Consider the following 25,620-nt stretch of genomic DNA (forward strand, 5'->3'; position numbering starts at 1 on the left):
TCTAAATTTCAATCTTTTCAATTTCAAAATTCCTAGCCCTGTTTTCAAATTAGTACGATACTACAGCATCTATTCCAGTTGACCTAAAGCTTCTAGCCATTGGAAGCAGATTGAAAAAGGTTTGTGTCTCTCTGCTGAACAAGACACAGACAGCCTGCCAGACATAGTGAACCATACACTCTATGGCCACTATTAGGTACAGGAGTGTGGTCTTGTGCAGTAACTCTGCACATAATTCAGTTACTGTCACCTTCCTGCTAGCTTGCATCAGTTTGGCCATTCTCCTCTGACCTCAAGGCATTTTCACCCACAGAGCTGCCACTCACTGGCTTGTTTTGTTTTTCACACCACTCTCTGTAAACTCTAGAGACTGTTGTGCATGAAAATCCCAGGAAATCTGTAGTTTCTGAGATACTCAAACCATCCAGTCTGGTATCAACAATCATACCACGGTCAAAGTCACTTAGAGTACTCTCCTTCCCCATTCCGATGTTTGGTCTGAACAACAGCTGAACATCTTTTATGCACTGAGTTGCTGGTAAATGATTGGCTGATTCGATATTTACATTAACAAGCAGGTGTACCTAATAAAGAGGACACTTTATTAAGTGATAAGACGTCAAGAGTAAAGAAGACCTCAAAGAAATTACCCTCTATTTAAGAGAGGGAAAGAGCAAAGACGGTAGTTAACCTAAATCATTAGTAGACGAAACGGTGAAATCTTTTTTGAAGATAGTGGTATCAGGGCCCTGGGAAAAATAAGAAAAGGACAGAGGAGGATCAAGAGAGATTAAGAAAGGAGCAATAAATTATGTCTGACAAATCCACTAGAATTTTAAAAAGTTATTACTGGCAGAATAATGGTAATCTAGTTGATGTGGTGGATCTTAATCTTGAGAAAGGCTTTGATAAGGTATCATACAAGAGCTTATTACATAAAATTAGGACACATAGCATTGAGAATAATCTACTGACATGGATTGAGATTTAGATAACAGAAAGGAAAGAGAACAGGAACATGATAATGGCACATTTATTCAAGGCTGTGACCAGCAGGATGCAGTAGGGACTGATGACAGGGCCCTAACTGGTCACAGTTTATTTCAATAATCTGCTTGGGAAAATCATGTATTTATTCTATTTTGATGTTTATATAAATTTATGCAACAAAATAGACAGTGAAGAGGATTCAGAGAAGCTGACAGACCATAAATAAGCAAGGGCAGGGCAAATGAAAATATGCAAAAACACAAGGTCATTTAGTTTGGTTGGAAACACAGGGAGATGGAGAATTTTTCAAAAGTTGTGGAATTGTCAGCTGTGGTGTCCATGTACACGAATCATTGAAAATTAACATGTAGGTGCAACAGTCAATTAGAAGCAAATTGTATATTGGCCTTAATTCAAGAGGATTTGAGTACATAACTAATAGCGTAGATAGATACTTGATAGCCAGAACATATGTGGTGGAGCAAAAGGCCAGTTTTTGTACCACACGACTCTAACTTTTCAGGATTTGGACACCACCAGAACACCCACCATTTACTGCCCACTTCCAAATGCCTCTTCAAAGGGGACTTGATGCTTGGTGATATGGAGTCAAGAACAGGCCAATCCAGGTGGGAAGACAGATACCTTCCCTGCAATGTCTTAGGGTCAAAATCCAGGAACTCTCTCCCTGAAGGTATACCCCAGTGACTGCAGTGGTTCAAGATGGCTGCTCGTTCCAACCTTCTCAAGGGCAACTAGGAATGAGCAACTAAGCTGCCAGCTCAGCCTTTAAAGCCCACGTCTCTTGACCGGATATAAAAAAAGTGGTCAAGTTTTTTTAAATGATTTTGCTGTCATCATTACTTCAGATTACTAATCTGAATTTAAATGCCACATCTTCCATCATAAGATTTGAACTCGGGTCTCCAGCAATTTAGCAACTGCACTTGTTTCATCTTCTTTTGAACACTCCCAATACTGCAGTTTTTGGCCACGCTTTTAGTCAAGTGGCCAAATGACAAATTCTAGTGACATTTCCATGCAGTACCTTGAGATGCCTTACTATATAAACTGAGATACAGAAAATACTGCAGGTGCTGGAAAACTGAAATAAAAAGAAAATACTGTTAATACTCAGCAAGTCAGGCTGCATCTGTGCACAAAGAAACAGAGAAGATGTTTCAGTTCAATTACAGAAAGGATATTAATAAGGTTGAAAGAGTGCAGAGAAGGTTTACAAGGATGTTGCCGGGACTTGAGAAACTGAGTTACAGAGAAAGGTTGGATAGGTTAGGACTTTATTCCCTGGAGCATAGAAGAATGAGGGGAGACTTGATAGAGGTATATAAAATTATGATGGGTATAGATAGAGTGAATGCAAGCAGGCTTTTTCCACTGAGGCCAGGGGAGAAAAAAACCCAGAGGACATGGGTTAAGGGTGAAGGGGGAAAAGTTTAAAGGGAACATCAGGGGGGGCTTCTTCACACAGAGAGTGGTGGGAGTGTGGAATGAGCTGCCAGATTAAGTGGTAAATGCGGGCTCACTTTTGACATTTAAGAAAAACTTGGACAGGTACATGGATGAGAGGTGTATGCAGGGATATGGTCCAGGTGCAGGTCAGTAGGACTAGACAGAAAAATGGTTTGGCACAGCCAAGAAGGGCCAAAAGGCCTGTTTCTGTGCTGTAATGTTCTATGGTTCATTAACCCTTAATCAGAAATAGGGAAAGTTGGAAAGTTAGCTTTAAGAGGTGACAAGCAAAAAAGGGAAAGTCTTTGATGTGATGGAGACCAGGAGATTGAATGACAGAAGGGTAGAGGTGTGCCTGAATGAAACCTGAAATACAAGAGCAAGGTACTACTGCACACAAAGTGGATACGTGTCCCATTAACAATTAAGGGGGCTCACCAACAGACTGAGAGTTGAATGCTGCCACAATCTGTGGACTAGCCATAGCCTCGAGCCGATTCTTTAATGCCTCCAGGTGAACGCATTTCTCAGAGTAATCAGGCGTGTCCACCAGCATCGCAAGACTGTTCTGCATACTGGTCAACTTGGCCGAAATGGCTTCAATGTCCTGCAGGAGTAAGGTTCATTTCCAACAGGTTATATTAACTAGTTTACACGTCGTCATGTAAACAAAAAGCTCTGACATGGTCGCATAGCAGGTACACGATGCTATTACAGTTTGGGGCATCGGAGTTCAGTTCTGGCATCGTCTGTAAGGAGCCTTTGTACATCCACCCCGTGGAATGAGTGGGTTTCCCTGCGGATGCCCAGTTTCTTCCCACAGTCCAAAGATGTACCGGGGCATTGTAAACGGTCCTGTGATTAGGTTAGGGGTCAGTTGAGGTTGTCAGAGGTTGCTGGGTTGACGGAGCCCAAAGGGCTGTATTGCTAAATAAAACTGATACTTAATTAAAACCCAGAGCATGCAAGCCGGTGGCACCTGATGCAACTTCTGCAGCAGTGAGCAGTATAGGTTGCAATCCAGCAGAGGTGTAGAATGTGGTACTGGTGCTGGTGGTGAGGGTTGTGGAAGAAAATGAAGGGCAAGATGGGCTGCTATAACTTATTCAACACACAGAATGGATGAAGCACCAAACCATTATCTATCTGTTTGCCACACCAGGGATTCCATAGTTAATTTTCTACACAACTTATCACACAGCAAGGTTCCAAATACTCCCTTCCATAGGCAGTGTATTTGCCAAAAGAACTAATATCATCCAAAAAGGCATCACTTCCAACAATGCAGCACTCACTCATTCTACAGTGTAGTATCTAGACTGGATAACATACTCAGGTTTCTGAAACGGTGATAAAACCTCAACATTCAGATTTAGAAGTGACACTGAAATCCAATTACAGATTACAAAGAGTTTAGAGCAGGGGTTTCCAAGCTAGTGACCCCTTGTTTAATGGCATTGGCCCACAGCATAAAAAAGGTTGGTTTAGAGACATCTTACTATCAGTGATTCATGCCACACGGAGTACAAAGCCCTGAACTTAGCTTGCAGCAAAATGAACAACTTACACCTTTGAGACTGGAACGTTTAATATACACACTGTAATACTTGTGTCAGTCAGCTCTGATCTCAAAGTCACCACACTTGCCTGCGACTTCAGTGTTTCTTCAATGTCGGCACTAAGTGTACTCCACTTGTCAGCCTCCTGCAGTGCCTCTGACGCCATCTGCATTCTTGACTTCACTTCATCGATCTCGATCAAAACCTGCGACACAAAAAGCAGAGGGTCCAGTCTGATGACTCACTTGCAATTATCTTTTTTCAGCAAGTTTCACACAGGTTAGATTTGACTCAGCTCACCTGCCAGCAAAGAAGAGGTTCTACAAAAGATTTACGAGGACATTACATAAAAGAGATAAATGTCAAGAGTTATTTATTTTCACAACTAACAGGCCCATCTGGCCCAACGAGCCCACACCACCCAATTACACCTGTAACCCCCTGGGTCGCCTCAGGCTCGCTCAGCTCATTTCGTCTAGGGGGAGCAGCCTTCGGCCCCGCCAAACTGGGTAATCAGCTGGTGTGGATGCTGTGTGATGTCCCCGCCTCACCCAAAAACAGACAGTACACCATATGCGATTAAATGAGTACAATTTATAAAGGTTACTATAACTAAGTGATTAATAACGATACAGTATATATGAAGAGAAAATTAAAGAAAAGGCGCCAAACTTATCAAAGTCCAAACCACTTCGTGCACAACCGTTGGAGCTCAATTTCTGAAGTCTTCTGGCCACCATTCGATCCCTTCCGAACTCCTCGACTCGCAGCTCAGGACCCTCCAAACTCCTCGACTCGCAACTCAGGACCCTCCAAACTCCTCGACTCGCAGCTCAGGACCCTCCAAACTCCTCGACTCGCAGCTCAGGACCCTCCAAACTCCTCGACTCTCCAAACAGCTCAGGACCCTCCGAGTGGTCAAGCAAGCACATCTAGCTTTATCCCCCCCCCCCTCGGAGAATCTCCCGGCCTCGGACCCCCCTTTGGGGTCCGATCCTCGCCCAGCTTAGAGCATTGCGTCCTCTCTCTCGACCCCCTCGCGCTGATCTGCCCAAAAGCCCGTCAACAAAAGCTTACAGACTCAGAAGAAAGAACATTAATCCCCATTTGGTTTACAAAGGAATACCATTCTCTTATAAGTAAATTAGCATTCCTGCTAGTTAACAAAAAAGAAGAAACCCTCTTTACACACCTATGTGACCAAGTAACCTACTAATCTGTACATCTTTGGAATGTGGGAAATGCACCCAGAGGAAACCCACGCGGGTCAAGGGGAGAACAAACAAACTCCCTACGGACAACAGCAGGTAAAATATTACACTACCATGCCACGTTAACGGCAGTTAACTGGTGGCTAGTTTCCCTTAATAAAGGAAGGTTAACAGATAACATGATAAAAGAAAGGAACATACATTTATTTAGCACTTCTCATGGAAACCATAAAGTATTTTACAAGTGTAGACATTTGTAAGTAATAACCAAGGCTAGTTTGGCCAAACGTACCTTTTGACTTCAAAAATAAACTGCTGGACAAATTCAGTGAGTTGTGAAGGAAAAGGGTTGGTCGACATTTCAGGACTCACCAGTTGAGAGAGACATCAATATTGGGCAAAACACTGGGAATAAATACCTTGGATCTTCTGTGAAACAAAGTAAACCTCCTGCAATACAGTTGGGTTTCATTCCAAGCAAATTGTCCATATTATGATTTTCCATAATGTCGACCTTTGACAAAAATTGACAATATTTGCCATTTCTTTTGTACTTTTTGCTTATTTAGTTACTTTTTCCTCACATAAATTCTGTAATAGGAATTTTTTATTCTATATGCCAATATCATGGTAGAGGTTTGTAAAGGTAAATTTCCATAGAACGTATTCTTCAGTATGTATTGCTTTTATGTCCCCCTGGTGGGGAATCAGTTCAGCACATCACCTATAAAATAGCACGTTCAACTATGCAAAAATGTTGTTTCAGTGCAGGCTCTTGCACTCCAGTTGTTAGAGGGATTTTAACACAAGGTGAATGTGCTCTCAACTGAACCACAGCTGACACAAACAGAACAGATTCTGCAGATGACAGAAATCGAGAGTAACGCACACAAAATGCTGCAGGAACTCAAGTCAGCCAGCAGTTATAGAGGAATAAACAGGACTGATGAAGGGTCTCAGCCCAAAACATCAACTGCTTATTCTTCTCCACAGATGCTGCCTGACCTGCTGAGTTTGTTCAGCATTTTGTGTGTGTTACACAGCCGACATGAGATGCTTCTGCTTTCGGGGTGAATAGAAATGGGCTCCATAAACATGCAATGGTCATCAATAAATCGTTTTTATGTAGAGAATGGTGAGAACCTGGTGACAGTGTGTAATACAATATGGTCACCCTCAAAGACAAACAGTGGAAGCAAGGTGGGTTGAGTATATCATGTTTAGCCTCAGCTGTGCCTCCAAGCTTAATCCCCATATCATTTGATTCCTCCACCGTCTAAAAATCTATCTCAGCCTACAAAATAATTACTTGAGTCAAACCATTCTTACTCTTCTCGTCTCTGGAACAAAGGTCCATTAAACTCAATTTTCTTTTCTCTCTCAACTACAGTTTTTCTTCATCCCAGGAACTATCCACAAAACCATTGCTACATTGTCACTAAGCCTAGCATCAATAAGGAGACCAATGCAGTGCAGGGTACTTCTGATGCACTCACAGTCAAGTCCAGCAAAGTTAAGGAAAGAAATCTCCATCTGCTTGTAGTTCATCCTCCTTGCCACAAGAGCAATATTCCATTTGCTTTCTGAGTCACTTGCCAAAATGTTTGTTAACATTTTGCATCTTACTTTACATCTTACCCCCAGGACCCTTTGTGTTTCAGCACATAAACCTCATTGGATTTAAGTAATCTAATACCCCACTATCGGATTGGTAGATGCCGATGGACTGGCACCTGGCTCATCGTGGCAGAGTGCTTCCTCACCAGGACCTCATTTTCCTCACTCCCTCTAAACTCACCTGGTTCACTTACATTGATTGTACTACTCCACAGTATCAAGAAAAAATGAAAATTAGGTTGCAGTGTTAGCAGGAGTAATATCCAGTAGTCTAGAAAATCGGCTGAAATATTGGCATTTTACTGTACTTTGCTTTCCTTCCTACCTTTTCGTTTCAAAAATCTGCCAAACTTTTGCCCGTTCAGCTAACATCTTAATGGAGATTCTGTTAGCTCCTTGTATTTTATTTTCCTAATGTTTATGCAAGAAAACTTGGATACATTACACTTGGTCCTTCTTTTCAGTTAATAAAATAAATACTAAATATCTGCGATGTGAGAACTAATCACAAAAATACCTCACCAGTTGCACATGCCAACTTGGAAATTGTCTGTTAAATCTAAACTTTATCCGTAGACATTCAGTTCACAGCAAGAAGAGAAATTCCTTATTACAATAGTAACGGAAATTTTTCTAACACACACAAAATGCTGGAGGAACACAGCAAGCCAGGTAGCATCTATAGAAGAGGATAAATACTCATTCTGGGTAGAGGTCTTGATGGTATGAATATCAATTTCTCCTCTTGGTGAACCAAATAACACCCACCTTCCTCTATTCCCAACTCTGATCTTTTACTTCTTCTCACCTGCCCATAGCTTCTCCTGTGTCCCCTCCTTCTTCATTTTCTCCTACTGTCTACTCTCCTCTCCCATCAGATTCTTTCTGGCGGAGTCAGCTGGAGACGCTCATGGAGTGAGTACCGTTTTGGATTCGCTCCATAACCTTTACTTTTTTTAACCTTTGATCACCCTTATTCAGCTTATTTTTACCTATATCGAAAGTTTCTTTATTCTTTTTTTTGGATTTACTGCCAAGAGTTTGTTGTGAACTTTTGAAGATATGCAAACAGAAATGTCTCTCAGGTCTAAGAGACGGGATCCCGGACGTAATCCGAACGGTAACGGAAAAAAGCAGGCTCCGACACAACAAACACCATTAACTTTTGAATTGTTTATGGAGGTTTTGGATGAAAAATTTGCTGAACTAAAACAATTTTTTAAAGAAGATATAAAGGCTTTTCAAGAGTACATGGTTAAGACGGATTCAGTAATTAAACAGCAACAAGCTCTTATTGCGTCTCTGCAAGAAGAAGCTCGGAAGCGAGATTTGACTATTGGAAAACTGCAACAGGATTTAATTTCGACCATTAAGCTGAAGGAAGCCCTTAAAGCCAAGAGTGACGATTTTGAGAATCGGTCCAGAAGACAGAACTTACGTATACTTGGTCTTCCAGACGGCATAGAAAAAGATGACCCTTCGAAATATTTTGCTCAACTTTTAAAAGAAGCGTTTCCGACGATTTTCCCGAATAACCCCCCTTTATTGGATCGGGCACATAGAATTCGGCGTCGATCACCGAGTGTTACAGACAAACCTTCGGTGGTAATTGTCCGGTTCCATTATGTACATGACAAAGAACAAGTTATAAGAGCAGCTCGTCGGGTAGGAATGATTAAAATCAAAGATTTTTGCTTCCGCCTGATCGAAGATTTTAGTTCAGATCTTTTAAAAAGAAGGCTTCTTTTTAAACCGTTGATGGCTGAATGTTATGAGAAAAATCTGAAACCTGCGCTTCTATACCCTGCGAAGCTTCGAATTTCTCCGTCGAATGCTCCACGACAGGTTTTCATTTCAACTTCAGAAGCGAGAAAATATCTGGAGGAGAACTTCCCTACTGCTACAGACACTAGTCTTTAATAAATGAATGATTTTGATCGTGTAAGATGGTTCTCGATCTCTTAAACCAGAATTAAAATCTGGTTATTGGTGTAGGTTCATCCTACACTTTATACTCAAGTTAAAGTGTGTTTGCGTCATGTTAATTGTTTTGCCTTATACACTTGTACAATGTCCTGGGTTTGTTACTCAAAATGGCCTCTTTGGTTTGTTACAAGTAGGAATGTTTCTTTGTCGGATAAGTGTTTCTCTAGCTGTTGTTTCACTTTAGAATGGCTGATAAGGTAATTGTATTCATTTGTTAATCAATGGGGGATGTCATTGTGTCTTGTGATGCTGGGAACTTGGGGGAGGGGTTTTCGCGGGTTTTTTGGGAGAGGCCGAGGAAGACACTGAAGAAGGTGGACGTGTGCTGGACTGCTCGTAAGACCACCGGGGTGGTCCCAGGTGCGACGGCCGGATGGGTCGATTGGTTCGTTGATTGAGCTCCAACGAGTGCACTAAACAGACTGAACTTAAGTGGCGCCTTTTGTTTTTTTTCCTTGTGTATATATATTGTATTGCTTACTACTCTTTCTAATTTTAGTAAACTCTTTAAAGTGTATTTCATAACGGTATTTGTTGTGGATTTGATACTGTTAGCGGGCTCGAGGCGTAAACTCGATTCTCACAGCACCTGCGTGTACGGGAGGTGGGTTGGAGAGTGGCTGGATCCCTTTTTCCCCTAGACATATACCAGCCTGTTGGGTAAGTGTTACACACTTTAATCATTTAACTACATACTTGTCTATTAATTTTGTTCCTTCGAAGGTATATTTTTAATTCTTTGAAGGTAAATTTTTCCTTGAGTAAGATGGTGGTTTTTTGGAAAAGATTTTTGGTTTTGCTTAAGATGGCATTATGTTTATATTTTTCGCGTTTCTTCCGTACAATGCATCGCTTATCTCAGCTTAAATATTTTTTGTTTTGTCTTGGCCAGAGCCCGAGTTATAATTGTTTTTTAGTGATTATATTTTTATTCTTTTTACAACTAACTATACTTAGAAATATGGTTTTTATTATAGCGATTTTATTTTTAAAGTTGGGGTGATTCTTTTATATATATCCTTTTTATATGGAATGTTCTTCAGCTGACATGGGGGTAGGATTAGTCTTACTTTTTCTCTTTTTAAGTCATATTTTGGCTTTTTCTCTTTTTCTCGGGGGGTGGGGGGATGGTCTGTTTTCTAACTCTATTTTTTTTGTACCAGTTTGTGTTAGTTTTTTTATTCGGGCTGTTTTTGAACTTCAAATATGTCTGTGTTGTTGTCACTTCCGGGTTTTCTCACTACTTTTGTTCCTCTTCCGGGTGCATGAGTTTATAAGTTGGTTAACCCTTTCTATACCAAAGGGTTGATTTTAGAATTATGGCTCAGACCATTAATTTTGTGTCTTGGAATACTAATGGTTTAAATCATCCAATTAAACGAAAGAAGATTTTCAAAGTATTCCAAAGACTTAATGCTCATATCATTTTTGTACAAGAAACTCATGTGAGGAGGGAGGACAAATTTCGTTTTTTTAGATTTTGGCGGGGTCAACAGTATCACGCAAATTCGAATGCTAAAGTAAAAGGAGTTTCAATTTTTATTGACTCCTCTATTTCATTTGTTCAACATGATATTTTTTCGGATCCGAATGGTAGATTTTTGTTAATTACGGGTTTACTTTGTAATAAAAAGGTTGCTTTGGTTAATGTTTATGCTCCAAATGTGGATTGTCCTGACTTTTTTAAGTCTTTATTTACTTCTTTACCGAATCTAAACGAATATAAGTTAATAATGGGTGGTGACTTTAATTGTTGTTTAAATCCTCTGATGGATAAATCTTTATCTATTCAGACTTTACCTAATAAGTCGGCCACTTGTATTAACTCTTTTTTGACTGACAATGGAGTTTTTGATATTTGGAGATTCCGGTATCCTAAAGACAAAGAGTTTTCTTTTTTCTCACATGTTTATCACTCTTATTCAAGAATTGATTATTTTTTTGTAGACTCTTGTTTTATTCCATTGGTAATCGGTTGTAACTATGATATTATAGCTATCTCTGATCATGCTCCGTTATTACTTTCTATGAAATTTACGGATACAGCTTCTAATGCTAGACAATGGCGATTTGACTCTACCTTGTTGCAAGACTCCGACTTTATAAAATTTATGGAGGAGCAGATCGACTTCTTCTTCTCAACTAATTCTACAGATGATATTTCCTGCGGAACACTTTGGGACACTTTTAAAGCTTATATACGTGGACAAATTATTTCTTATTCTGCTGGTTTGAGGAAACGTATCAAGATGGAAACTCTTTTATTGGTTGATAAAATTAAAGAGATTGATAAGAAATATTCGATTGCTCCTAGTAAGGAGCTTTACAAACAAAGGGTTGAACTTCAAATGGAACATAGTTTATTACTTACATCCTCGATTGAAAATCAATTAATGAAAACTAAATCTTATTTTTATATACATAGTGATAAATCTGGTAAACTGTTAGCTAGTCAATTGAAGAATGCTCTGGTTAAACGTCAAATCACTAAGATTGGTCAGCAGAATGGGAATCTGACAGTTAATCATGATGAGATAAATAAGGCATTTCAAGATTTCTATACCTCCCTGTATCAATCTGAATTTCCTCAAGATTATAATACCATGTCTGATTTTCTTGGAAAATTAAATTTTCCAAGGTTATCATCTGATGATCTTTTGATATTGGATACTCCTATTACGGATGTAGAAATTAAGGGGGCTATTTCCTCAATGAATTCTGGGAAAGCACCGGGTCCAGATGGTTATACAGTTGAATTTTTTAAATTTTTTTCCGCTACTCTTTCCCCTTGGTTAGGTAAGGTTTTTGAGGAGGCCATTAGATTAGGGAATTTGCCACAATCTTTTTATAGAGCTTCCATTTCTCTAATATTGAAGAAAGATAAAGACCCTACTAATTGTGCTTCTTATAGACCTATATCTTTATTGAATGTAGACTCCAAGATTTTTTCTAAGTTACTGGCATCCAGATTGGAGAAGGTATTACCCAAAATTATTTCAGATGATCAAACTGGCTTTATTAAAAATCGTTATTCTTTTTTTAACATTAGGAGATTGTTGAATATTGTTTATACTCCCTCACATGATACTTCAGAATGCGTGATTTCATTAGATGCGGAGAAAGCATTTGACAGAGTTGAATGGCCTTACTTATTTAATGTGTTGGAGAAGTTTAATTTTAGTCCGATATTTATATCATGGATTAAATTGATTTATCATACTCCAGTAGCCTCAGTGGTTACCAATAATCAAAGATCTCCCTTTTTTCGACTATTTCGGGGCACTAGACAGGGATGTCCTCTTAGTCCATTACTATTTAACATTGCCTTAGAACCTTTGGCAATTGCCATCAGACAATCACAGGATATTTTGGGTATTAATCGTGGGATAGATATTCATAAGTTATCTTTGTATGCAGATGATTTATTATTATTCATTTCTAACCCGGAGAAATCCATTCCAGCAGTTTTATCATTATTGGCTCAATTTAGTGAGTTTTCTGGGTATAAGTTAAATCTTAATAAAAGTGAATTGTTTCCATTGAATAAACGGGTCCCAATTTATGGAAATTTACCCTTTAAATTAGTTAATGACTCTTTTACTTATTTAGGGATCAAAATCACAAAAAACCATAAAGATTTGTTTAGATTTAATTTTTTACCCTTAATTGATCAGATTAAAGGTGACTAAGTGGTCACCTTTGTCTCTATCCCTAATAGGTAGGATAAGTTTTTATATATTTTTCAAGCGATACCAATTTTTATCCCGAAATCTTTTTTTACTAATGTTGACTCTAAAATTTCTTCATATATATGGCAGTATAAAAATCCCAGGTTAGGTAAAACATATTTACAGAAGACAAAAAAGGAAGGCGGGTTAGCATTACCTAATTTCAGATTTTACTATTGGGCAGTTAATATTAGATATTTGTTATGTTGGTTGAAAGATGGGGGTGGATCTTTTGGCCCTTGTTGGGTGAGTTTAGAAACTAAATCGGTATCAGCTTATGCTTTGGGTTCTATTTTAGGGACTTCTCTCCCTTTTGCTCTTTCTAAATTGCCGAAACGAATTGACAACCCGATAGTTAAACATACATTGCGTATATGGTTTCAATTTCGGAGATTTTTTGGGTTGACTCAATTCGTTTTAAATAGTCCTATTGTATCTAATTGTTTTTTTCACCCTTCCATTATAGATCAAGCTTATTCAGCTTGGAAAACTAAGGGATTACTAAGATTTTCTGATTTATTTTTAGATAATTGTTTCATGTCTTTTGAACAATTATCCAACAAATATAACTTGCCGAGATTTCATTTTTTTAGATATTTACAGATTAGACATTTTTTAAGTTCTGTACTCTCTACGTTTCCAAATTTTGTGCCTTCAGATACTTTGGAGAGTTTATTTGAATTAGACCCTTTTCAAAAAGGGCTTATTTCAAAACTTTATAATATAATTATGAAGATACGTTCAGAGCCTCTTTATAAGACTAAACAGGATTGGGAAAGAGAGCTTAGTTTTAGTATTTCTAGTGAGAATTGGGATAGAATTCTTCAATTAGCTAATACATCATCGTTATGTGCCAAACATTCACTAATACAATTTAAGGTCGTACATAGGGCCCATATGTCCAAGGATAAATTAGCTCATTTTTACTCTCATATAAGTCCTATTTGTGATAGATGTCATTCTGAAATTGCGTCTTTAACTCACATGTTTTGGTCGTGTTCATTTTTGGAGAAATATTGGAAAGATATTTTTGATATTATTTCTGCGGTTTTGAATATTGATTTACAACCTCATCCTATTACCGCAATTTTTGGTTTACCAATGTTAGATTCACTGCATTTATCTTCTTCAGCCCGTCGAATGATTGCATTTCTAACTCTGATGGCTAGAAGATCTATATTGTTGAATTGGAAAGAAATTGATCCTCCCACTGTATTTAATTGGTTCTCTCAAACTATGTTATGTTTAAATTTAGAAAAAATTAGAAGTGGTACTTTTGAGACTTCTATTAAATTTGAAAAGTTATGGAGACCATTTATTCAACATTTTCATATGATGTAATATGACCCTGTGCCAAGTTCATTTGATTTCCCAGTTTTCAGCTTATGTATTTTGAGAGGATCGGAAGTGACGGCATTGATGAATACTTATTTTTGTGAGATATTATAAACAGCCCGTTTTTTTTTCCTTCTTTTTTGGTTTTTTTTCTTTTATATTACTTATTAGTTATAGTTATTAGATTAGATAGTTCTGCATTATATAAATTTTTTTTTGTTTTTTTTTCTTTCTTTTTTCTGTTTTTTTTATATTATACATTATGAAATATTTAGATTTACTATGTCCATACATATATCTTATGGCTTATGTCTTGGTAAACTCATTTATATTGTAACTATTTTGTATGTTTTTTTTTCATATGTAATGGAATGTCTATGTTGGTAATTTCTTTATCAATATATCATCTGTATTCTGTCCATATTACTAATATTAATAAAAAGATTTAGAAAGGAAAAGATTCTTTCTTCTCCAGCCCTTGATCTTTCCCACGCACTTGGCTTCACCTATCCCCTTCCAGCTAACCTCTTTCCCTCCCCCCAACTTTCAATTCAGGCATCTCCCCTCTTCGCTCTCAGTACTGAAGAGGGGTCTCAGCCTGAAACATTGACTGCTACTCTTCCATAGATGCTGCCTGACCTGCTGAGCTCCTCCAGTATTTTGTGTGTGTTGCAAAGGGAGAGGGCAGAAACCAGAATAAGATAGTGAGGGGGAGGGAAGGAGTACACGCTGGCAGGTGATAGTTGGGACCAGATGAGGGGATAGGTGGATGGGTGGTGGAGGCGAATGAAGTAAGAAGCTGGGAGGGAATATTTGGAAAAGGTAAAGGAACGAAGAAGAAATTTAACAGGAGAGGACAGTGGACCAAAGAAGAAATGGAAGGAGAGGAGCCCCAGATGGTTATAATGGGCAAGGTGAGGTAAAAAGGGGTAAGAGGGTAACTAGAATGAGGAATGGAAAAAGAGAGGAGGGATGGGAGAGAAACAACTGTAAGTTAGAGAAATCAATGTTCATACCATTAGGTTGGAGGCTACCCAGATGGAATACCAGGTGTTGCTCGTCCAGCCTGAGTTTGGTCTCATCATGGCAGTAGAAGAGGCCAAGGACTGACATGTCTGAACGGGATGGGAAGTCAAACTTAAATGGATGGCCAGCAGGAGATCCTGCCTTTTGCAGCAGACAGAGCAAAGGTGCTTCACAAAGCCGAACTCCAATCTACACTGGGTCTCACCGATGTAGATCACACGGTGAGCACCAGATACAATAAAACCTCAACAGGTTAGCAAGTGAAGTGTCATCTCACCTGGAAGAACTGTTTGGGGCACTGGATGGTAGTGAGAGAGGAGGGATAGGGGAACATGTAGCACTTACCACGCTTACAGAGATAAATACCAGGAGGAAGATCAATAAGCAGGGACAAGTGGACAAGGGAGCCACGTAAAGAGCAATTCCCATGGAAAGCGGGGGAGGGAAAGATATGCTAAGTGGTGGGATCCTATTGGAGATGCAGATGTTAAGGAGAATGATGTGTTGGACACAGAAGCTCAAGGGACAGCAGGCAAAGACAAGGAGAACCATATCACTGTATGACAACAGTGAGAGTAGCATCGATAGTGGTAGAAGGGAATGCCATTTCTTTAAATAAAGGACATTTTAGATGTTGTAGAATGGAAACACTCATCCTAAGAGCAGATGCGCAAAGAGAAACAAAGAAAAGGGAATAGTATTTTTACAAGTGACATGGCGAGAAGAAATATAGACAAGATAACCATAAGATACAGGAGCAGAATTAAGCCATTTGGCACATTGAGTCTACTCTGCCATTTTATCATGGTTGATCCATTTATCTCACAGCCCCAGTCTCCTGTCTTCTCCCCATAACCTTTCAAGCCCTGACTAGTTAAGAACTTATCAACCTCTGTCTTAAATATACCCAATGACTTGGCCCCCACAGCTGCCTGTGGCAATGAATTCACCTCTTTCTGGCTAAAGAAATTCCTCCTCATTTCCTAAATGGATGTCCCCTCTATTCTGACACTATGACTTCTTGTCCTAGACTCCCTCACCACAGGAAACATCTTCTCCATATCCACTTCATCAAGGCCTTTCAACATTCGATACGTTTCAATATTTCCCCTTCATTCTTCTGAATTCCAGTGGTACAGTCCAAGAGCCATCTTTATATGGCAACCCTTTCATTCCCAGAATCATTCTCATGAATCTCCTTTGAACTCTCTCCAATGTCAGCACATCCTTTCTAAGATAAGGGGCCCAAAACTGCTCACATTACTCCAAGTGAGGCCCCACCTGTGCCTAACAGAACCTCAACATTAAATCCTTTTTTTATTTCTAGTCCTTCCGAAATGAATGTTAACATTGCATTCGACTTTCTCACCACTGACTCAACCTGCAAATTAACCTTCTGGGAATCTTATACGAAGACTCCCAAGTCCCTTTGCACTTGGAATTTTTAATTTTCTTTCCATTTAGAAAGTAGTCTACGCTTTTATTACTTCTACCAAAGTGCATAACCATACACTTCCCGACACTGTATTCCATCTGCCACTTCTTTACCCATTCTCCTCATCTGTCTAAGACCTTCTGTAGCCTCTCTGCTTTCTCAACACCACCTGCCCCTCCACCTATCTTCGTTTCATCCGTAAACTTGGGCACAAAGCCATCGATTCCATCATCCAAATTATTGACATATAACGTAAACAGAAGCAGTCACAACACAGGTGAAATGCCACTAGTCACCAGCAGCCAATCGGAAAAGGCTCTCTTTATTCCCACTGTTTGCCTCCTGTCAATGCTCCATCCATGCTAGTATCTATCCTGATAACGTGCCTCATGTGCTTATCACCTTGTCAAAGCCCTCATAAAATCCAAGTACAAAATGTCCACTGATTCCCCTTTGTCCATTCTGCTTGTTAGTTCTTCAAAGAATTCCAACAGATTTGTCTGGCAAGATTTTCTCTTAAGGAAACCATGCTGACAGTCAAACTATTTTATCACGTGCTTCCAAAAACACATTCTTAACAATCGACTCCAACATCTTCCCAACCAGAGTTCAGACTAACTGCCTATAATTTCCTTTCTTCTGCCTCTCTTCCTTCTTAAAGAATGGAGTGACATTTGTACTTTTTCATTTCTCCGGAATCATGCCAGTATCTATTGATTCCTGAAAAATCAGTATGCCTTCACGATCTCTTCAGCCACCTCATTCGGAACTCTAGGGCGTAGACCATCTGGACCAGGTGATTTATCTACCTTCAGATCTTTCAGTTTCCCAAGCACCTTCTCCCTAGTAATGGCATCTTCACTCGCTTCTGCTCCCAACACTCTGGAACTTCTAGCATACTGCTAAGTGCCTTCCATACAGTATACAAAATACTTACTCGGTTCACCTGCCTTTTCTTTGTCCCCCATTACTACCTCTCCAGCATCGTTTTCCAGCAGTCCATTGTCCACTCTCACCTCTCTTTTATTCTTTATATATCTGAAGAAACCTTTGGTATTCTTTTTAATATTATTGGTTAGCTTACCTTCATATTCCATCTTTTCCCTCTTTATGATTTTTTTAGTTGCTTTCTGTTGTTTTTAAAAGCTTCCCAATCCTCTAACTGCCCACTAATTTTTGTGTTATTATATGCCCCCTCTTTGGTTGTGAGAGTCAGTACGCCTGTAAAAGATATCAGTAGTTAGTCTGTCTCTGAAGATGGAGACAAAGAGATTGAAGGGGGAGAGCTGTGTCACAGATGGACCAAGTAAATTTGAGAGCAGAGTGAAATGAAAGTCGACAAAATTGATGAGCTTAAAATGGATGCAAAAGCAGCACCACTACAGTTGTCAATGAGAGGAGGAAAAGCTTGGGAACTGTTCCTTGTAACTGACGAAAAAAATGGGTATAGCTGGGGCCCAGGTGTTTAGAAAAAGATGGTGAGGATCCACACCACCAAACAGAGGAGCGTGATAGTAGAGGGGAACTGGTAGGTCTGTTGACAAGAAAGAAGCAGAGAGCTTTAAGCCTTCCTGAAGAGAGATTGTAGTGTGTATAGACTGTTCAAACATAGTGACAAGAAGGCCATAGATCTTAAAGGTACTGAAGTGATGGAGAGCATGTGATGTGTCATGAATGTAAATAGGGACTGAACCAAGGGGAACAAAATGGAGTTGACGTACGAAGATACAAGTTCAGCAGAGCAGAAGCGGGAAGAAACAATAGGCCTACTAGGACAGTTTGGATTGTGGACCGTGTAGAGGAAATAGAGATGAATAGTGCAGGGTAAGGGAACTCTGAGGTTGGTGGAAGAGGATGGGAGATCTCCAGAGTCAATGAGCATTGCTGATGGTGTGGGAGACGATGAGCAGGCACTCCTCAGTGGGGCACTATTCCAGGGGTAAGTGTTAAAAGAGGTGTCTGACAGCTGCCGCGCGGCCTTGGCAAGGTAGAGGTCAGTCTTCCAGGCAACTGTAACACCACCCTTGTCAGCTGGTTTGAAGGTGGGATTGGTGTGGAGAAAGTGGAGGACAGTGTGTTCAGAGGGAGAGAGATTAGAAAAGGTAAAAAGTATTTCAAAACTGCATCACCGAGGAAACATGCAAGCTATCCCACAATCTAAATACTTTTCAGCCTCACCTGCATAGATTGTGTCGTCTCCTGTTCAAATTTCCGAATATCTTCCTTAACAAGTATCATTTGTTCCTTCAAGAAGGAAGCTTCCTGTTTCAGAGCTTCCATGTCGCGGAGAGCTCTGGGCATGTTCTGCAAAGCCTGATGACTAGTCTCTGAAAGCAAGAAAAACTGGGAGTGAACGGAGAGGACAGACCTGTGCTGACACCAGTCAATTCCAGTTACCTGTCAGGTACAAAAATAAAAAGGGTGTAAAACAAAAAAAAAATCCAGTGAGTGCCTGTTCTGTGAGCAAAAACATTTTGTTAAATCCACTTGTTTTTGGCACCATTCTTTGTAAACTTCAGAGTCTGTTGTGTGTAAAAATCCCAGGAGGTCAGCAGTTTCTGAGATACTCAAATCACCCTGGGCGGCACCTACTTAATTAGCTTGTTTATTTCGGCTTTTATAGAGGTGCCAGATTCACTCCAACAAGCACTGCACCCCTGGATGGAATCACCAAGAAGGCGTGCCAACAGCAATACTTCATTAAGACTCTGAGGAGACCACAGACCCTAACAAATTTCTACAGATGTATTGTGGAGACCATTCTGACTGGTTGCATCACCACATGGCGTGGAGGCTCCAATATGCAGGATCAAAAGCGCCAACAGAAGGTGGTAGACCCACCCTGCTCCACCACAGGAACAACCCTCCACACCATCAAGGATATCTCCAAACGGCAATGCCCAAAGAAGGCAGTGTCCATCGTGAAACCTGCACCATTTGGAATGTTTCTTCCTCTCATTATCTCCACCGGTAAGAGGTACTGGAGCCTGAAAACCCACGTCTAGCATTTTAAGAACAGCTTCCTTCCCTCAAATTCCAAATGCTCCATGGACACTACCTCACAATATTGCACTTTCACACAATTTACTTCTTGTAACTATGGTCATTTTCATACCTCGTTCTGAGGTGCTGCTACAAAACAACAAATTTTGCAGCACATGTCAATGATAATAAACATGATTCCCATTCACACTGAAGGCTCAAATGTCGCCAAAACACTTCTGGGCATCCAGTTAGAACATCTCTGCATCACTCCAAAAGAACTAATGCAACCACTTTGTAGCCAACTGTGGTGGAAGAAACAGCTGCAGAGTGAACTCATCATATTTCATCTTTCATCCTTTCTAAGATTCTGGAGAATCATGAAAGTGATTTCAAGAAAGAAGGGAGACAGAAATTTTGGAAATATTGATACAATTAGTTTGACATCTGCTATTGGGAAAATCACAGAATCAATAACTAAATAGAAGAGGGACATTTTGAAAATGATAATACTGTCATGCACAGTCTCCTTGTTTGATGAAAGGGTAATCGAAGATTTACACCCAGAATCACCTGAAAATATCAGCATACTTTGGAAAGAATTTTTCATCAATACTGACACACTCAGGGAACTTCCATAAAAAACTGATATACTTCCAACACGATGCTTTGTAGATACTGATGCACACGGTAGAAAATACTATAAATATTACTTTATTCCCTGATAAATCCAAAAAACCCCAGGTTTTCTTAATGAAAACATTTGAACACCTCCAGAAAGCCCCAGTAAATCAAGGCAGACTACAAATGACCCACACAACAATTCAATTAACGAGATATAACTGACAACCACAGAAATAACACTGCATGATGCACTAACCCCAGTGAATACAGACACACTCTGTACGTCCCCCAGTGAATCCGGACACACTCCATCCCTGTCCCAGTGAATACGGACACACTCTATATGCCCCTCCCCCCCTACCAGTGAATACAGACACACTCCATCCCTGTCCCAGTGAATATGGACACACTCCGTCCTTGTCCCAGTGAATACGGACACACTCCGTCCCTGTCCCAGTGAATACGGACGCACTCCGTCCTTATCCCAGTGAATACGGACGCACTCCGTCCCTATCTCAGTGAATACAGACGCACTCCATCCCTGCCCCAGTGAATACGGACACACTCCACCCTATCCCAGTGAATACGGACACACTCTATATGTCCCTCCCCCTCCCCCACCAGTGAATACAGACACAGTCCGTCCCCGTCCCAGTGAACACCGACGCACTCCGTCCCTGTCCCAGTGAACACGGACGCACTCCGTCCCTGTCCCAGTGAACACGGACGCACTCCGTCCCTGCCCCAGTGAATACGGACACACTCCACCCTATCCCAGTGAATACGGACACACTCTATATGTCCCTCCCCCTCCCCCACCAGTGAATACAGACACAGTCCGTCCCTGTCCCAGTGAACACGGACGCACTCCGTCCCTGTCCCAGTGAACACCGACGCACTCCGTCCCTGTCCCAGTGAACACCGACGCACTCCGTCCCTGTCCCAGTGAACACGGACGCACTCCGTCCCTGCCCCAGTGAATACGGACACACTCCACCCTATCCCAGTGAATACGGACACACTCTATATGTCCCTCCCCCTCCCCCACCAGTGAATACAGACACAGTCCGTCCCTGTCCCAGTGAACACGGACGCACTCCGTCCCTGTCCCAGTGAATATGGACAGACTCCGTCCCTATCCCAGTGACTTCCAACTTTATTTTTACAAGGCACAAGTGAACTGTATTTAATGTTACACTGATTTATTTTCGGAGAAACCTTGCCAACGTTCCCATATCCTGGGTCACCAGTGTGCGTGTTCCTGCCCCTCCCATTAAATTTCTTCACAAATCTTTTGTGCATCAGTGTGCGCATTGGTCACTGCAATCATTTGCATGAATCCATGTAACTAACAGATAATCCTGAAGCCCCAGATAAATTCAATTGTTACTCACCTTCGATTGCATTGTTCACCTCCTGAATGAACAACTGCAGCTTCATCACCAGGGTGGCTGCGTGACTGTCAACCTTCCCCGGGGCTTCCTTTTGAACTGTTTTGAAAGCCCCATTCACCCAGTCCTTCACATCGAAGTTGTCATCCAAGAACTTTGAGAAATCCATTTCACGTGGCCTGAAGGATTTAATCCACTTTCAATTCAGGGAATGTCCCAATCATTCGATGCTGTTCTGTGTCCAGTAGGAAGCATTCGTCTGTGCAACAAGAGAAACGAATGTGCCAGTCAGTCAGCTGTTGAACAAAAGCAATACGAGAAGGGGTCAGTTTGAAACACTGCAGCCACTATAGACCACAGATGCTGGAACCTGGAGCAAGTCGGAATGCTCAAGGATATCAGCAGTTCAAGCAGAACCCACGGGGAGAAACACACCATCAACATTTCGGGTCCAGATCTTCCATGACTACCTGAAGTTCATTCTATCCAATAAGCCTTTTTGGCTGATTGTTGTTTGAATCTTTATTCACAACAATATACATGCAATGGGGCATCAACGAACACAGCCAACAAAGAGATAATGGCCAGACTACCTATCCAATATGGGTGGCAGGCTGGAGCCACATCTCTGCCAAAGAAGGTGCAAGGTGCTCCCTCCCTCCACTAGCCTGCAGGTCACCCATGGGCAATGTGTTAACGTGAGCAACCTGCAAATCCCCCTCCCCCAATCGGGATCACGTGAAGCCACGGGAGGAGGTGGTGGTGGATAGTGGTATGAAGCATATCACAAGTCCTGGTTATTTGAGGACAATCTCGGATGAGTATTGATAACGGCTGGGGTCACCCGTCTTGTAAAGGCACTGCCCTGATAAAGGTATTGGCAAACCTCTTCAGCAGAAAATTTGCCAAGAACAATTATGGTCGTGGATAGACCATGATCGCCAATGTCATAGGACACGGCACCTCATGACGGACGACCTATCCAGTGATGACAAGTGGGAGAATGTCCCGGGTGCAATGGATCCTTTCAGTCCATTACAGCAGTAGAAGGGGGTTTACAGCACTGCTTCGGCAGTACGGGACTCCCTTCTTTCGGCCTCGCAGCCACAACCTCCGGGTTCATTGCTTCAGGCAGCTCGGAGCCCTGAACCGGGTAGGGGGGCCGGAGGATAGTAGGCCTCGATCGCCGCCCTTACCGGTACCCGGTTCGGCTCTTTCCCTGCGTAGCTCGGCCCGACCTACCCCGTTCACCCTCTCCGCCAGCCCCCACAGAAACAGCGCGGCCACGGCCTCGGAACGACCGTAAAATCCGCCGCCACACATGCGGAAACCGGATATAGCTTAACTGCAGTCGCAAAATAATAATCGCCATAAAGTGGTCAGCGGGACCTCGTGGCCGCCATCTTGGTGAGGGCAAGTCCCTGGGCGTGACGAAAGATGAAGTTTATTTGCCACTTCAATGAAATGTGGAATGACTTAGCCAGTGGCGGTGATCCCATCGCCCCAAGGACTCTCCGTAAAGAGCTGAAGCTAGTGAAGTGCTCTTAAAATGTAGGCTTTGATGTGGGAAATTGCTGAAGACTTTTTTTTGCATGGTAAAAACCAGAAAGTTTAATTGGTGATAATGCTGGTTGTTCTCAGAAACAGTGCAGCCACAATCTAGGAACGACCCCAGAATCAGCTTTCAACCATGGCTGAAGTAAACCAGAGAAGGGGCAGCTGGAAGTAGAGGACCATCCCATGGACCAGTCTTGTCCCAGCACCAATATCAATGAATTTGTGGTACGGCCCTCTGGTTCAGAGGGAGGTGACTTCTTCCCCACAGACAGTCCCTTGAGTTTGGGGATCATTTATTTCTATTCCAGTTTCTGTGTGTTTAACCCTAATAAGGACAATAGAGTCTCCAGGCGGGGTGGGAGGTGATTGACAAGATAGATGAGGTTAACATGTAAGATTCTAGCCCTGAAGCTTCTGTAATTTGAGTGGTCATTGGCCACGGATTCCCATAAGCTGGTCTTGGGATCTGCTCTGATCTATCACTCAGAGCAGAGCTTTGGCCCTGACCTCTAGAGACAGCTGATTGTAATTATTGGCCTGTTGGTGAGGGGGAAATACTCTTGACATTGGTTCCCTCATCCTGCTGGAGGAGTTTGCAAAGCTGGTGCCTCGCAGACCCTGGTTTGATCCTGATTTCTGACACTGTCTCTGTGAAGTTCACTTTCTCCCAATGGCCACGTGGGCTTCCTCCCACATCCCAAAAACATACAGGCTGTTGTAAGTAATTGGCCGTTGTAAAATGCTGTTAGTGTAAAGGTGTAGAATTTCAAAGTACTTTTACTGTCAGAGTATACAGTATACAACCTGAAATTCATCCTCTTCACAGAAACCACAAAACAAAGAAACCCCATGGGAGAAACATTGGAACCCCCCTTTGCACAGCACCAGTGAAAGCATCGTCCACTTCCTCCCCCTCACCAGTGCCAGAAACACTGACCCACCCACTCCCTCACTTTGCGAGTAGCAGAAGCACTAGAGTCCATTGATCAGTCCATCAAACTGCAGCTCACAAACCGACATGCTGCCCTCTCCCCATCGAGGGTGTTCCTGCAACAATGAGAGCGGATTTGATGTTACTAATCTTCTGCGTCACCTCTCTGATAGGCTCTCTCTCACCATTGAAAGAGAGCGGGGGAAATCACTCGAGAACGGGGACCTTCCTCCGACAGGAGCCAGTGATTAGCAGAACACACCGTCAGCTGTCCCGGCCTCGATGCTTCAATCGGCCAAAAACTGGGTCGCCCATGGGGCCACTCCCTTGCCCTCCGACCTCTCAGCCCCGAGAGCACACAATTTCCAGGCCATTCCTGGAGATAGCAAAGCACTGGGCTGCACAGTTGTCTGGAAGACCCTCTGCTTGTGAAGAACTTGGGGCTGATGATATAAATGTGGGGGAAAATCAGCACAGAACGGGTGCCTGGTGGCCAGCACAGACTCGGCAGGCTTGTTTCCATGCTGATTCTTCATATCGCTCACTGGTTCATTATTGTCAGATGTACTGAGAAACAGCGAAAGCTTTTCTTTATATGTCATTCTGTACACAGGGACATCAGGTTGTACAAACAGAGATAAGAGGGCAAAAAGTAGATTATAGAGAAAGTGTAGACGTACAAAGTACAAGGGACACAGTGAGGTAGACTGAGAGTTCGTCTTTGTTGTACACTAGGGCTGTTCGAGAGTCTTACAACTGGGAGATAGAAGCTGTTCTTGAGCCTGGTGGTGTGTTTCTCCAGCTGTTATCTTCTGCCCCTTGGGAGGAAAGGGAATAACCAAGTTGTGAGGGTTATTGACTATATTGTCTGCTTTCCTAAGGTAGCAGGAAGTACAGATGGAGGGAAGGCTGGTCGCATCATGGCCTGGGCTGTTCAAAACTCTGCAATTTCTTGTATGTTGGGCAGAGCAGATGCCATACCAAACTTGTGATGTGTTTGTTTAGGATGCTTTCTATGACCCTACAGAGTTGGTGATATCTCTTCACTGATTTGAAGTGCCTTCTTATGATAGTCTATGTCACTGAAATATAACTGGAGTTGGCTTTGAGATTTTTGGTGAATTGAGCAGTGGGATGTAGAAAGAGTTATATAGTGGCCAACCATTTAAATTCACTTCCTATTCCCATTATGAAATGCCAGTCCACTGCCACCATGAGGCCAAATTCAGGTTGGAGGAGCAACACCTTGTACTGTGTTCGGTCTGGGTAGCCTCCAAACTGATGGCATGAACATCAATTTCTTGAACATAGTAATTGCCCCCCCCCCACTTCACCATTCCTGTTTCCCCTCTTTTACCTCATCTCCTTACCTGCCCATCACCTCTCAGGTGCTTCTCCCCCTTCCTTTACTTTGCGGCCTTCTGTCCTTTCAGATTTCTCCTTCTCCATCCAGCCCTTTAATCTCTTTCACCCATCAACCTACCAGCTCTTTACTACACCCCTCCCTCCAGTTTCACCTATCGCCTGCCACCTTGTACTTACTCCTCATCTGCCCCACCGTTTTACTCTGACTTCTCATCCTTTCCTGTCCTGAAGGGTCTCGGCCCGAAACATCGACTGTTTACTCTTTTCCATAGATGCTGCCTGGCCTGCTGAGCTCCTCTGGCAATTCTGTGTTACATGATAAACCTTTTTTAAAAAAATGGACACAGTGAGAAGTTTGAACCTCTGTGATCCATCCGACACGGAGATTGAACTGAGCGACAAGGTACAGAAAA

At 41.8% G+C, this 25,620-nt stretch overlaps 1 protein-coding gene across 3 annotated transcripts in view; it reads right to left on the reverse strand.

Moving 5' to 3' along the window:
* The window catches only part of cog7 (component of oligomeric golgi complex 7), a 61,789-nt gene extending 39,058 nt beyond the window's left edge, over positions 1 to 22,731 (reverse strand). The window contains exons 1-5 of one of the 3 annotated variants that reach the window (XM_059979716.1): positions 22,597 to 22,731; positions 21,358 to 21,613; positions 18,536 to 18,684; positions 4,108 to 4,224; positions 2,899 to 3,067 (exon numbers count right to left, since the gene is read on the reverse strand). In XM_059979716.1, the coding sequence (XP_059835699.1) occupies positions 2,899 to 3,067; positions 4,108 to 4,224; positions 18,536 to 18,684; positions 21,358 to 21,523 (601 nt within the window). In that variant the 5' untranslated portion in view covers positions 21,524 to 21,613; positions 22,597 to 22,731. Of the gene's footprint in view, positions 1 to 2,898; positions 3,068 to 4,107; positions 4,225 to 18,535; positions 18,685 to 21,357; positions 21,651 to 22,550 lie in introns of all 3 variants that reach the window. The other 2 variants (XM_059979717.1, XM_059979718.1) reach the window with 2 other exon arrangements.
* Between the last annotated feature and the right edge of the window lie 2,889 nt (positions 22,732 to 25,620).

The sequence above is a fragment of the Hypanus sabinus genome, chromosome 9 (assembly GCF_030144855.1).
Source record: "Hypanus sabinus isolate sHypSab1 chromosome 9, sHypSab1.hap1, whole genome shotgun sequence".
NCBI classification, from domain to species: Eukaryota; Metazoa; Chordata; class Chondrichthyes; order Myliobatiformes; family Dasyatidae; genus Hypanus; species Hypanus sabinus.